At 42.9% G+C, this 13529-nt stretch overlaps 2 protein-coding genes across 3 annotated transcripts in view; one reads left to right on the plus strand and one right to left on the minus strand.

The window, feature by feature from the left end:
- Positions 1 to 335: 335 nt before the first annotated feature.
- Positions 336 to 3201, minus strand: LOC129356390 (golgin subfamily A member 6-like protein 24). 2 transcript variants are annotated; one of them, XM_055025982.1, is made up of 2 exons: positions 874 to 3201; positions 336 to 673 (listed from the first exon to the last, which is right to left on the minus strand). In XM_055025982.1, exon 1 carries the CDS (start codon positions 2525 to 2527, stop codon positions 1214 to 1216), a length of 1314 nt encoding a protein of 437 aa, XP_054881957.1. In that variant the 5' UTR covers positions 2528 to 3201; the 3' UTR covers positions 336 to 673; positions 874 to 1213. The 2 variants fall into 2 exon arrangements, with proteins under 2 accessions (XP_054881957.1, XP_054881958.1); XM_055025983.1 differs by having other exon boundaries at positions 337 to 673; positions 901 to 3201.
- Positions 3202 to 12433: 9232 nt separating this feature from the next.
- LOC129356389 (xylosyl- and glucuronyltransferase LARGE2s-like) overlaps positions 12434 to 13529 on the plus strand; it is a 42862-nt gene continuing 41766 nt past the window's right edge. Inside the window, 1 exon segment of the mRNA XM_055025981.1 lies at positions 12434 to 12466. The gene's annotated coding sequence lies outside the window, so the exon portion shown is untranslated.

Raw genomic sequence — 13529 nt, forward strand, 5'->3', positions numbered from 1 at the left:
TGGATCCATGGGTTAAAACCCGACCTGGATCCATGGGTTAAAACCCGACCTGGATCCATGGGTTAAGGCCCGGTTAGGCTCCATGGGTTAAAACCCAACCTGGATCCATGGGTTAAGGCCCGGTTGGGCTCCATGGGTTAAAACCCGGTTGGGCTCCATGGGCCCCCAGGCCTCTCCAGAGTGGGACCCCATGTTCGGGCGAATACGACCCCTGTTTCCAAAGGTCGTATTCATCATGAGGATCTTTGGGCTGCACTTGGTCTGGTTCCTCTCCTTGGACCCGTCTGCATCGGGTGGCCCAACCAGAGGCATGAAGCCCCGACAGCAGAACTCCTAGGATCACTGGGACACTCAAACCCCCACCATGATAAGGTGGCAGCCATGGAGGGGATGTGAAAATGTGCATGTATGTGTGAAACTGTATGAATATTAAGTAACATATAAATTATGTAAGAAAGGGAGGAAATGAGAGAAGAAGAATGTTGTTTTTAACATGAGAAAATGAGAACAATGTGGTGCAAAGACGTTTCTTCCTGCCTTTTTCTCTTACTGTTGATGACACTGAATGAAACTCCGCTGCTCTCCACTGACCCTCCCTTCCTTACTTCCTTAGCGTAACGCCCAGCGCGCGCTGCACCATCTGATGTCGCCGATTGTCGGCCATTATCAAAACCTGAGAGACACATCAGCCGACAGAAATCCTGGCTATAACGGTTCGATCGAACCGTGTTGTGTCCAACAATGGACACAAAATAATAAATCCAGTTCACTAATTTTGAAACCTTAATCAATTCCTTACTACAATCTACCAGCAATGCATGTAGCGAGTGTCAGTCTGACTGAATGAAAATCATTATAACCATTTTATGTCACCTTAACGAAGAACAGCTGAAAAGTTACCAGGTTTTCTGGTAGAAATTTCGCTCCAACTCCTCCCCGAGTTATTTATATTTTCTTTGCATGAAATGTTGGTTAAACATTCATGTTTCCACATATCATCTCCGATGTCTGCTGGACTTCGGGTTGCACCGTGTCAGCTGTTCAGGATTCCTCTCTGTGTTGTTTTGAAAGTAAAGTGTATCTATCTGTGGCAGGAAGTCGCATGTATTATTACGTAATATCCATTAAATCAGTGTGAAAAGATCTTCAAACAATATTATAGTTTATCGCGATAATTTTTTGAGACGATTAAATCGCTCAGTAAAATCTGTTATCATAACAGGCCGAATCGCCACAGGCCTCGTTTTTTATTGAATTCACTCCTGTGTTGTTTTTTTGTCTTCTTCAATCTAAAGATGTTTCGAATTTTTTTCCAAATTGGAGTCTTTGGTTTTTTCTTCTTTCCTTCTTGTTTGCTGTTCATATCTGGAGTCTCTAAATCCTGCTGGATGGTTTCCTCATCGATGTCGTCTTGTATGGATTCCAGATCATTTGAACATCCTGGTATTGGTTCTCTTGCTAAATCCTCCTCCGAGGAAATATGATGACTAGAATCCATACCTGGGTCGACCCGGTTCTTTTCCTCCTCTTGTTGTGAAACTGTAGTTTCCTGATCTTCATGCTGATCTTCCTCAGTGTCTGGCTGCAGTTTATTTCTGGTTGTCTCCAATTCTTGCTTCATTCTGCTTATTTCTTCCTGGAACTGCTCTGCCTGTGTCTTCAACATATTAACATCATGAATGTAAGAACACTGCAGCTCCTTGAACAAAACTCTGAGCGTCTCCAGTTCATCCTGTGCATTTCTGTCCTTGTCCTGGAGGACCTGGATTTCTCGCCGTGTGTTTTCCTCCAGGACGGCGTTTTCCTGTCGCAGGCTGTCGATGAGCTGCTGCTTCTCAGTCGCTGATTGCAATGAGGCGTCTTTCTCTTGTTGTACTTTCTGTTTACATCTTTCCATCTCCTCCTTCAATCCAGTAATATCCAAGTTAAATTTAAGTTTGAGCTTGTTGTAAAATGTTTTGCTCTCATCCAATTCTTTCTTTAAAATCTTTGCGTTTTTCTTCAGGAATTTGGCGTCCTGGTTTGCTTTGCGTTGGAGGATGGCGTACTCCTTTCTTATTTTCTCCACCAGCGCCGTGTCCTCCTCTGATTTCTCCATCAGAGTTTCTTTCTGTGTCTCCAGCTTTTCAAATTGTTCAATCAATACAGTGTAGTTTAATCCAAGGATGACATTTTCTTTTCTTTCTTTGTAAAGTGCAGCTTCCTCTTTCTTTATTTTGTCTTGGTAAATCTCCGCCTGCTGCTTTAACTCGTTTATTAATTTTGATTGTTCGTTTGTTCCACGTTTGCTCTCCTCAAGTTCGGCTTGTAAACGTTTTTCATTTTCTTGCAGGAGGTCGATCTTTTGGGTCATGTCATGTATGATGTTGTCTTTCTCCACTCTGAGCTTCTCCAGGCTCTGTTCCTCATGTAGCTTTGCCTCATCACCAACGTCTGCTTCGTATTTACGGCGCAGCTCCTCATACGAAGCCTTCAGGTCATCCAGCTTGTCTTCCAGGACTTTATTTCGCTGCTTCTCATCATGCATTTCTGCCAGCAGTGCGTCCTGGATGTGGAACTGAGACACCTTTAAATCTTCGTATTTTGTTGCAGCTCCTCTTTATCCAGGTCTTCCACACTGAAGTGAGCCTGACAAGCAATAGCAACAACTTTCAGTGTTTCAGTGTCAGTGTATCTCTGGAGTCTCTTCAGCTCCTCAGTTGCTCTGTGGGCCTTGTTGAAAAATCCCACTTTGAGCTCCGTTTGTTTCTGCAGCTGGAATTTGGTTTCTTCCAGCTCCTCCTCCAGGTGGGCCAGTCTGCGGTTCTGGTGTCTTTCTGTATTTTGAGACATTTTTATTCCAGTAAAATCACTAAAGTTGTCGATTTCGAAACGAAGTGAACGGTCGATTGGAAAGTGCTTTGCGGGCGTCTGAACTGGTCAGGGGTATTGCAAGCAATGACAAATATGCAGAATTGTGTTCCATACGATTCTGCAGTTGATGACATCACAGACTGCATCGCCAATGACATCACAGAATCTTTGCTGGTGCTGTGACATCATTCCACCTCCAAATATCTTTATTCTTGTTTACATTCAAAACAGGATTCTCTTGTTTTATTCCGAATATCAGGACATGAAACTCATTTCCATTTGGGTCCAGATCAAAAACCGGAACGTTCTTAAAGGGCCTGTTGGGCCAGAACGTCTGGATAAAAACTATTAAATGGTTTTTGTCTCAATTAAACCGTCTTTTGGAGGATGATTGTGTTTGCAGAAACTTCGTAATGAATTTTGTTTGTCGTTTCTGTTTGTTATTTTATTTTGGATTTTAAAACCGTCTTCCAGTTTCTGTGTTAAATGTTCATTAGAATTTAAAGTTTATTGGTCTCTCAGAACATGTTCTTGGATTATTACTATGGGATTACCATTCTATTACATAAAAATGCTCTTCAGACAACAATATTATATTATGTGTGTTGTTGCAATAACTGCTGGACATCTCCAGCAAAATATGTGGTGACAATCTTTATCATTGTACCATTATTGTGATAATCTAAAATGAACTGAATGTAGCTAATTTTAGCTAAAAGTTAGCTACACCTTTCATCTTCATCAGATGGAGTCTTCTTCAAACCTTCCTGCAGGAAGCCTTGGATTTATGGAGTTCTGTGTTCCTCCAATGGGAATTCATCTACCTGAGCCTGTCCTGCTGTTGAAGGCCAAATAAAGCTTTTTTCTCCTCCCCACATTTTCTTCTTCACATCAGCTAAATGTGAAGTCAGACTCTGTTTTCAGAGAAACCAGGTCACCGAGGGAAGCGGCTCATTTGCATGCTCTCTCCTGACCCAGTAAGTGGGGATTCAGACACGAACGCACTCAGCTGATGATCCGGCGGAGCGCGCCGCTTCCTGCCGGTGACGGTTCCGCTGAGCAGCGACGCAAACGGAGAAAACCGTAGAAACCACCGGAGAACCTCATTACAACCCGTATTAATCTAATATTCATCAAACTGTTGTGTTCACTTAATTACACCCAGATGCCTGCAGCAGAGCTGGACAGCTAGAGATGAATGATAAATGCAGAATCACTATTTGATGAAGGTCTGACTCATCGTTCATCGACCTCCTGATGTCATTCGGGACGATGAACAGACAGATTTTTAAATTGCCAAACTAACATTTCTAATCTAATCAGAATGAAACCTTTCTAACTCATCTGGTTGAGACGTGTTCGCTGCAAAAACACAATTTTAGTCTCGTTTCTGGCAAAAATATCAATAAAGACAAAACTAACGTAAAAGTTAATCCTATTTCGAATGAAAAACTTCTTGTTCCATTGTCAGATTATTTTATTAAATCCATGGGGAAAATATCTTGTATTAAGGGAAATATTCTGTTAATGGAACAATGAAGGAATTATTGACGTAAAACAAGCAGAAAACTTATTTTTACCTTAGTTTTGTGTTATTTCATGTGTATTAAGATATTTGCAACAGAAACTAGATCAAAATTAGCTGGTAAGATTTTATTAAAACCGAAATAAACCAAAGTTTTTTCATCGTCTCCTTCCTGCTCCTGAAGAGGCAGACGCCTCTCCTCCCCCAGCTCTGTGTGTGTGTGTCTGTGTGTGTCTCTGTGTGTGTGTGTGTGTGTCTCTGTGTGTGTGTGTGTCTCTGTGTGTGTGTGTGTCTCTGTGTGTGTCTCTGTGTGTGTGTGTGTGTGTGTCTCTGTGTGTGTGTGTGTGTCTCTGTGTGTGTGTCTCTGTGTGTGTCTGTGTGTGTGTCAGTGTGTGTGTCTCTGTGTGTGTGTCTCTGTGTGTCTGTGTGTGTGTGTGTGTGTCTGTGTGTGTGTGTGTCTCTGTGTGTCTGTGTGTGTGTCTCTGTGTGTGTGTGTGTGTCAGTGTGTGTGTCTCTCTGTGTGTGTCTCTGTGTGTGTGTGTCTCTGTGTGTCAGTGTGTGTGTGTGTCTCTGTGTGTGTCTCTGTGTGTGTGTGTGTGTGTGTGTGTCTCTGTGTGTCTCTGTGTGTGTGTGTCTCTGTGTCTGTGTGTGTGTCTCTGTGTGTGTGTGTCTCTGTGTGTGTGTGTCTCTGTGTGTGTGTGTCTCTGTGTGTCAGTGTGTGTGTGTGTCTCAGTGTGTGTGTCTCTGTGTGTCAGTGTGTGTGTGTGTCTCAGTGTGTGTGTGTCTCTGTGTGTCAGTGTGTGTGTGTCTCTGTGTGTGTGTGTCTCTGTGTGTGTGTGTCTCTGTGTGTCAGTGTGTGTGTGTGTCTCAGTGTGTGTGTCTCTGTGTTTGTGTCTGTGTGTCTCTGTGTGTGTGTGTCTGTGTGTGTGTGTCTCTGTGTGTGTGTGTCAGTGTGTGTGTCTCTGTGTGTGTGTCTCTGTGTGTCTGTGTGTGTGTGTGTCTCTGTGTGTGTGTCTCTGTGTGTCTGTGTGTGTGTGTGTGTCTCTGTGTGTCTGTGTGTGTGTCTCTGTGTGTGTGTGTGTCTCTGTGGTGTGTGTGTGTGTCTCTGTGTGTCTGTGTGTGTGTGTGTGTCTCTGTGTGTCTGTGTGTGTGTGTGTGTGTGTCTCTGTGTGTCTGTGTGTGTGTCTCTGTGTGTGTGTGTCTCTGTGTGTGTGTGTGTGTGTCTCTGTGTGTGTGTGTCTGTGTGTGTGTGTGTGTGTGTCTCTGTGTGTCTGTGTGTGTGTCTCTGTGTGTGTCTGTGTCTCTGTGTGTGTGTGTCTGTGTGTGTGTGATGACAGATCTCTGCTGTGCGCCGCTCCACCTCTGCTCCACTGCGGCTCAGGTTGGTGATGTTCGCGGCGGTTCATCACCATCGCGGCGGTTTTGGGTTCGCACCGTTTGAAGCCCCCTCGTCGTCTCCATGGAGACCATAAAAGGCGTCGGCTCGTCGTTTGGGAAGAGGCTGATGAACCGGATGAGAAGAGCCGGCGCCGAGTCCGATCACAAAAGAGGAGGGAAGTGAAGACGGAAAGAAGAATCGGGTTTAGATCTTTGATTCAGTGGAAACGTGTTGATCAAACCGATGAATTATTAACTCAGCTGGGCAGAAACTATTCACTCAGTTACATTTAATAAGTACATGGTCTGGAAAAAGATTTAGTTTTAGCAGTAAAATCCACCAGACACAGAAACACACCTTTTCCTAACTTTTTATATTGAAAGAATCTGATTTGGAAACATTTTCTTTTGCATGATTTGTTAATAATATGAATTATTGTCATTTCTTAAAATACCAATATTTCCACATAACTTTACATTTTGATCCGCCTGATGATGTAATTTTTAAATATGAAATGATCATTTTCTCAGTACTTTTGCAGACCCAAATTCTTTTCTACTCTTACTTGACTATGTTTTTCAGGTTCTCTCACCTTTATCACCTCTGGTAATTAGAAACTCATTAAATCCTGGACTGGGTGGATAAACGGACCTGCAGCGTTTTCTTTAACCAGCTGTCGTTGGTGTTAATGTAACACTAACCATCTTAAAATGAAGCTTTTTATGTATTTCTTGCAGTAGTTTTTTCCACTCGTCTGGTGATGACAGTATGAAATAGAGACGTGATACTGACAGTTGTTTGACTGGAAACTGGCTGAAACAAGCCAGACTCATGATTTAAAATAGTTCAGAAGCGTCTGGAACCGTTCTCATGTTCTGCACCAGCTTCAGGTTTCACATATCAACAGTCAGATTGACCATAAAGGTGGAAGAACATCAGCAGTTATGGTCGGTTTAAACTCAAACATTAGAGTTTATTCCAGATTAGAACGGGCTCTGATTGGACGGCAGGGCGTTGCGGATCAGGAAGAGGCGTTTGGATTTGGGTGAAGTGAGTTTAAAGCGGGAACAGAGACGCTGATCCGGCCTCGGTCGGACTCATTTCCTCTGACAGGTCGGCTCTCTGCCTTGGGGCTCAAACTGCGCTCCGTCCATTTCCATTCACATGTGGAGCCGCGTCTCTCCTCCAGGTCAGACATGATCGACTCACGCTCAGCTGCCAAGGCTGGACCCAAACTGGCTTCATGACAGAAGCTCTTAAATGCCAGACGACACCAGCGAGAACTTTCCTGACAGTCTGTCTAAATGATGTCGAAACTTTAAAACGTTCCTGATGGAGCAGTGCAGCCTGGAATATTATCAGAGCGGGATTTAGGAGTTTAACCTCCAAGTCTCAAAGTTATCAACCTAAAGTCTGTTTGTTTCTCCTTGTTTAGTTTAGATATTAATGATTCATCTTTGGTTATTAGATGTTTGCTCAGCTCTGTTTGTCTTCCTGTTTCCATCTGAGCGGGGAGTCAAAGCTCTGATTGACGAGGTTAATCTCTGTTTAAATGTCAGAGGTCGTCAATGTGAGGTGTGTGTGTGTGTGTGTGTGTGTGTGTTCAAGCTGAGCAAACATCCAGCCTGTGTGTCAGATTTCACCTCCTCCTGTGTTAGTCTAACGCCGCTGTGCGATGTAGAGCGCCGGATCAGCCCACATTCTGCCTCAATCACCAGCAAAACTCTGGACAAAATATTCACGGGAATCTAAGAGTTTAATCTAAAATATGATGAATATCATCGATGAATCGGAGGAGGAACAATCCAGAAATAACCAGAACAGAGTTTATGTGGATGCAGGATGTGGTGTCAGAGCGGCGACAAATGAATTCTTGACCCATATTCTGGATTCTGTTGATGACGACGATATGAAAGGAAAAACAACCTTAAAACACAACGTGTTTATTTCTGCGCTTGTTAGAATCTGACAGATGAACCTGAAGAGATCGACGGAGGACCGACTGCAGCAACACATTTGGGTCCAAAGCGATGACCCGGTTGTTCTGCAGAGCTGCGTCCAAACGGTTCACATTTGTTTCCTGAGACTTTCTGAGAGGTCCCGATTTTTATCATAAAGATGAAAGAAGGTTTTCCTTCCTCTGATCCGTCCTCAGACGAACCCGCTGGTGATCGGCCAGGAGTCGTGCGGATCGGCTCCAATTTATGGGAATATTTTAAAATCTTCATTGTTTTAACCTGGGAGGAAACACAAAGCTGCTGCTGCTCCTCCAGCGCCGAACGCAGAGCTGGAGGTTTGAACCTCCTCTCTCTCCTGCCTCCTACCAAAGCCACAATCTCTCCCAAATCCCCAAACTCATCCCAAAATCCGTCTCATCTCCGTTCCTCCCAGGTTTTTATTTTTTCTTCGTCAGCTGTTTGAGCTGCTTTGAGACGTTGGAATAAAAAAACAGATTCATATTGAGCCGAGCTTCACTCCAACAGGCTGAATCCTGCAGGAAACACCAGGAGAATCTCACTGGTTCCAGACAGAACTTACTGGTTTTTACTGGTTGGGTGATTATTGTCATCATGTTTACAGTTTAAAATAGATAAATGAATTACATCCATCAGTTCATCCATCATCCATCCATCCATCAGTTCATCCATCCATCCATCCATCCATCATCCATCCATCCATCCATCCATCCATCAGTTCATCCATCCATCCATCCATCAGTTCATCCATCCATCCATCCATCCATCCATCCATCCATCCATCCATCCATCCATCCATCCATCCATCCATCCATCCATTCATCCATCCATCCATCCATCCATCCATCCATCCATCCATCCGAAGCTAAAGAACCATAAATTGTTTTCATTTATTACATTCAGGTTTCCTGATTGTTGTTTGATTTATTAAACTACAGTAATTTCTCCATCTGTCCTCATCAGATAAAAACAACTTTTTTCATCCAACGTTTGAAGAGTTGGATGAAAAAAGTTTTGTTTTATGATGTAACCTTATGAGTTAATAAGGAGAACCTGTCATGAGCCAAAAAGCAGAAATAATGATTTTTAATGAAGCCTTTATAATTAGATTGATCAACGAATGTCTGCTTCTAGATGATCCTGCAGTTCTTCAGCTGCTGGCAGATCAAACTCCAACCGGGGAAGCCTTCAGTGTTCTCTGAATCATTGACTTTAATGATCAGAGAACATTCAGCTGCAGATATTACAAACAAGCAGAGCAGAAAATTAACACCAGGGCGGCTGGAGGGTCCCAGTCTGTGACTGGGAACGCTGCCTCCGCCTCCATCACTGCCTCCGCCTCCATCACTGCCTCCGCCTCCATCACTGCCTCCGCCGCCGGTCTGAAAGCATGTCAGCCTCTGGAACCGGTTCAAAGCTGCACTCTTTGCCCATTTAAAGGGGCAGTTTTATGTAAAATGGACTTTTTTGAGTCCTCATGTCATCATGTTAAAATGTTTCTCCCTCATCAGAAATAAATCTTAAATGTTGCTTTGATTATTTTATGCATGTTTGCATGAAATAATCTCCATGGTGACCCATTCAGCTGTGCAAAATGGCTGGGTGGACTTAGCCCCGCCTTCGAGGCGTTGCTCCTCCAACTCTCAGCTCCTTCAGACTAGCCAGCAGCAATTAGCAAGCACCAGGTGGAGCTGCTGAGCTCGTTATAGGTGCTGCTTCTTTGATAAAATTGTTGTTAAAGGGTTAATAGAGGAGCCATGTTGCGACGACTTCCTGAGCCTCATACAGAGCTGGAGCTTCTTAAAGAGACAGAGGCACAATTTCAAGGCGCTAAATCAGGAAGTCCAATTTGTTTTAAGTCATATTTGATATACAACATAATTACTTGATTGTGCTATAAGACGAAGGTATGTTCATGAAAAACTGGTTCTCACTTGGATTGAGGTCTGAACTTTGACTAGGCCATTCTATCAGATGCATCTGCTTTGATCTAAACCATCCGTTGGCTGTTTTTTGGGGTGGTTGTCCGCTGAAAGGCGACCTTTCGCCCCGGTAACAAATGTTTTTAATTTTTTCTTGTGTTTTGCTCCGTTCAGCGTTTTGTTCTAAATGACCTGCAACTCGCACACCAGAGGAAAAACTTTGCTGCCATTTTGTTTCCTGATGTTTGGAAGTGGAGTTAAAACTGAACGCTGGTTTGATGCTGCGGCTCTGTTTACATAAACTCCCAGTCCTCCCTGAAATCCTTTGTTCTTTATTTTTGTAGAAAACCAAAGCTCCAGCAGTGTGATCACTCCTGATTTCTCCTCATTTGAGTTCTGTGATTTGTTTCGTGGCGCTTTGAAAATTCAAACATCAAAGCGTTGACTTTCACACCGTCGCTCTGCAACTCGCTAATTGGTTTCAGTTTGATGACGTGTCTTCGGTTCCTAATCTCTCTGCTGTGTTTCCCTGGTCTGTTTCTGCTTAGTTTCAACGACTGATTTTATTTGTTTACGTCAAAGACTAAAGAGAAATTAGGAATTAGAAAAAAGCTGAACAAATGTGGCTTGTTTGGAGAGACTGTTTCTATAAAAATATGAATCACTTTAAATTGAGGTCAATGTTAAAACTATTAAACTATTAAAAAGATAAAATTGTGAAAAAATATTCAAAAATAAAACCAACAAAATGATGTAAGTTGGTTGATTTAAGAGGAATTTGGAAATGAGGGCAACTAATTCAGATCAGTTTATACTTTGGATTCTCCATACAGCAACAACAAAATGTGTGAACATCAGCGTGAAATAAAATACAGAATTAAAGATGGCGGAGACATCACTGAGAAATGGTATAAACAAAGTCCAATGTGGGATGAAAAATGCACTTTAAGCGCTTCTGCTTAGAAATAAAAACACTCGAAGTTTCACCATAATGCCGCTCATACTTCTCAACTTCTCAACCAGAAATCAGCCGAAGTTTATTAACGTGAGAAAACTACAGTTATCTGTTCATTCATTCAGTATTTACTCAGGTTTCCCTCAGAGTTTTATCAGCCTGGCAGCCACCAGGCTGACCCTGCCATGAGCGTTGCTTATTTATATATTTTAGGATTATTTTTCCCCTTATTAAGACTTTATGGTTAATGTATGGGAATTATTAATAATGTCTTCAAATAACACACAATTACCTTGTGATATTTTAAAATTTCCTGTCAACCTTAAACAGTTTTACCTGAAAAACATGTCTGGCCTGGCGCCGCCAGGCTGAGCAAGTTTTGAAGTTTTGATGGATGATACAAAGGAAAAAATGGCTGCTTACGTAGCGCAGTGGATTCTGGCTGTTACATCATGATGGTACCAAAAGCATCATGCCTGCTTTGTGCTGCAGATTTATCAATGAAAACAAAACGGAGCTGCTTCTCCCCGGTTCGGTTTGCTGCCATCTGAAACAGAATGTCTGCCCGGCCCGGCCCGTTTGGGCCCTCATCGCCTCTGGCCATATGAAGCAGCTTTAATGGCTGCTGCTGTTTCACGCTACGAGCCAATCTGGCGGCGCTCCTGCAGCCATCAGAGAGCTGTTAGTTCACTACAGCAGCAATAAAAGCATCCCGGACCTCCTGCGGTGCCGGATAGCTCCAGAGCCTCCGCATCCCACCGCATTGATGCAGATCAGAGCAGTGTTTATCTCAGGACGTGGATCCAATCTGGAGTTTCCAGGATTCTGACCTCCCTCTGCAGCAGAGAGGAGCCGCCATCTGGACCGGAGAAACCAGAACAAGAACCTGCTTTTATCAGAGCGTCTCCTCCCAGACGTCGCTGCCTGCAGAATGGAAACGACAAAACAAACCAGTGAAGTTTATTATGGAGCATCTGGTGGCTCAATAAGACGGCTGCCGCTGCGCTCTGGGTCGGAACCGTCGGCACTTTCAGCTCTGGGGTGGAAAGTTTCCTTATTCCTCATCTCAGGCCACTTATTTACTCTGAAAACATTCGACTCATCGCTGTCGTTCGCAGCGTTCAGCTTTAAAAAGTGACTTGGAAACTGAACAGAGAGGAATCGCAGCTACCGCTACAGACAGGTGGACCGAACCAGAACCTCCATGCGTCTGTCTGCAGCCCGGTGGGCCCAAACAACCCACATCCTATAAGATGCTAGCTTTTATCTCATGCTGCGTTCAGGTACAGCTGGGAAACTAGGCTTTTGCAAAAATGAAAAATGCAAAACTTATTACTGTGATTTTTTTTTCTTTTACCTGCTAAACATTTTTAATGAAATCTTCATATTATTAAAGATCTAAAAATGGCTTCAGATTGTTGCAGTTTCCTAATTTTTTGGTTTTGATTTTTACAATCTTTACTTGTGATCGAACAAAATCTTTAATAAATGGCCTCCAGGTCACATGTTGGGCCCCTGCTGATTAACTTGGCCTTGTCTGGGTTTTAAACATTTGAAGTCGTGGTGGCGTATGGCGGCGCTCCGGCAGCAGAATGAAGAAGCTGACGGATGTTTGCTGTGATGGTGAGAGGAGCAGCGGCTCCGGCTGCTGCTCGACTCTCATCCTCTGAGGCCTTCACCGCCTCACAATCAGCACTTTCTGCATCTTGTTCTGTTTTCTAGTTCTTGCAGCTTTCTTTTTAAACCGTCTGATTTGTGTCCGTTTCCTCCTGTGTGTTCTGCAGGCTGGATTTTCTCCTGAAGGCTTTTCGTCACGCTCATCGGTTCCTCATGCTGGGATTTACATTAGTGGATCTGGTAAGGACTCTGTCTCTCCCTTTAAATTGGCTTTCAGGCTATTAAGGTGTGCTCTCACCGTGTTCTTGTCATGTCGTGTTATTTGCTTCTCTATTCTGCGTCAGCCGTTGGAGGAGTTGCAGAGGAAATTATTTATATGTGCTGGAGGCATTTTTTTGTTGGGATTTAGCTCAGTGGCGGTGCCTCCTTCAGAGGACTGAGCTCTAAAAGAAGCACCACAGGCAGATCGATACTGCAGAGCCTCTCTTTTATGCTCTGAGGGACCATATTTGTTAAATGGAAGAAACTCGCTTCACACAATTCAGGCTTCCAGGTCAGATTGAGATGCAGGAGCTCATTCTGTGGATATTGATTTGTTTCCTGATAAACATTTAACAAGATTTGCTTTAGAAAGGTTATGAGTAGAATCTGGTTTCATCCTGATCACAATATCTCTGTGCGCGTAGGATCAATACTTTCATCAATATTAGTCTGCTTTTAATCACATCATGATATTTGTATAACTAGCTCAATACTCTATTTGGACGGCACCGCTAGCTAAACTTAATTGCGCTAAAGCTAAAGCGCTAAACCAATATGGTATTTAGAAGCTAATGCTAACATGCTAATGCTAAGACAATAGAAGACTGCTGAGTTGCAGATTGCTACATTAGCAGAGTCGACCAATCGCGTCAATGTTCTTTTGGCAATCTTATTCAACTGAAAGTTTAAAAACAGCCAAATACTCGAGTGTTTTAGAGATTACACAGAAACATTAACTTAGCGGAAGCTATGTGTGCTAATCACTTTCAGAGTGCTAGCATGAGAAACTCGCCGCGCTGTTAGCAGGACGCTTTCATACCTGCATCCAGATCTAATTCATTTTATTTTACCTAAGAAGGACTCGATAAAAAAACATTTAAAATATTTCATTAATATGTTGTTTACTTAAGGATTTCTGTAGAAACTATTCCACAAACATGAATTAAAAAAACAATGAAATTCCAGAAAGTCTAAATGAAACATCTTGACAATAAAAACATTTACAAACATTGCAAAAGAATGTCACAAAATAAGTTAAAAA

The sequence above is a fragment of the Poeciliopsis prolifica genome, unplaced genomic scaffold (assembly GCF_027474105.1).
Source record: "Poeciliopsis prolifica strain line A6 unplaced genomic scaffold, Auburn_PproV2 SCAFFOLD169, whole genome shotgun sequence".
Lineage (NCBI taxonomy): Eukaryota > Metazoa > Chordata > Actinopteri > Cyprinodontiformes > Poeciliidae > Poeciliopsis > Poeciliopsis prolifica.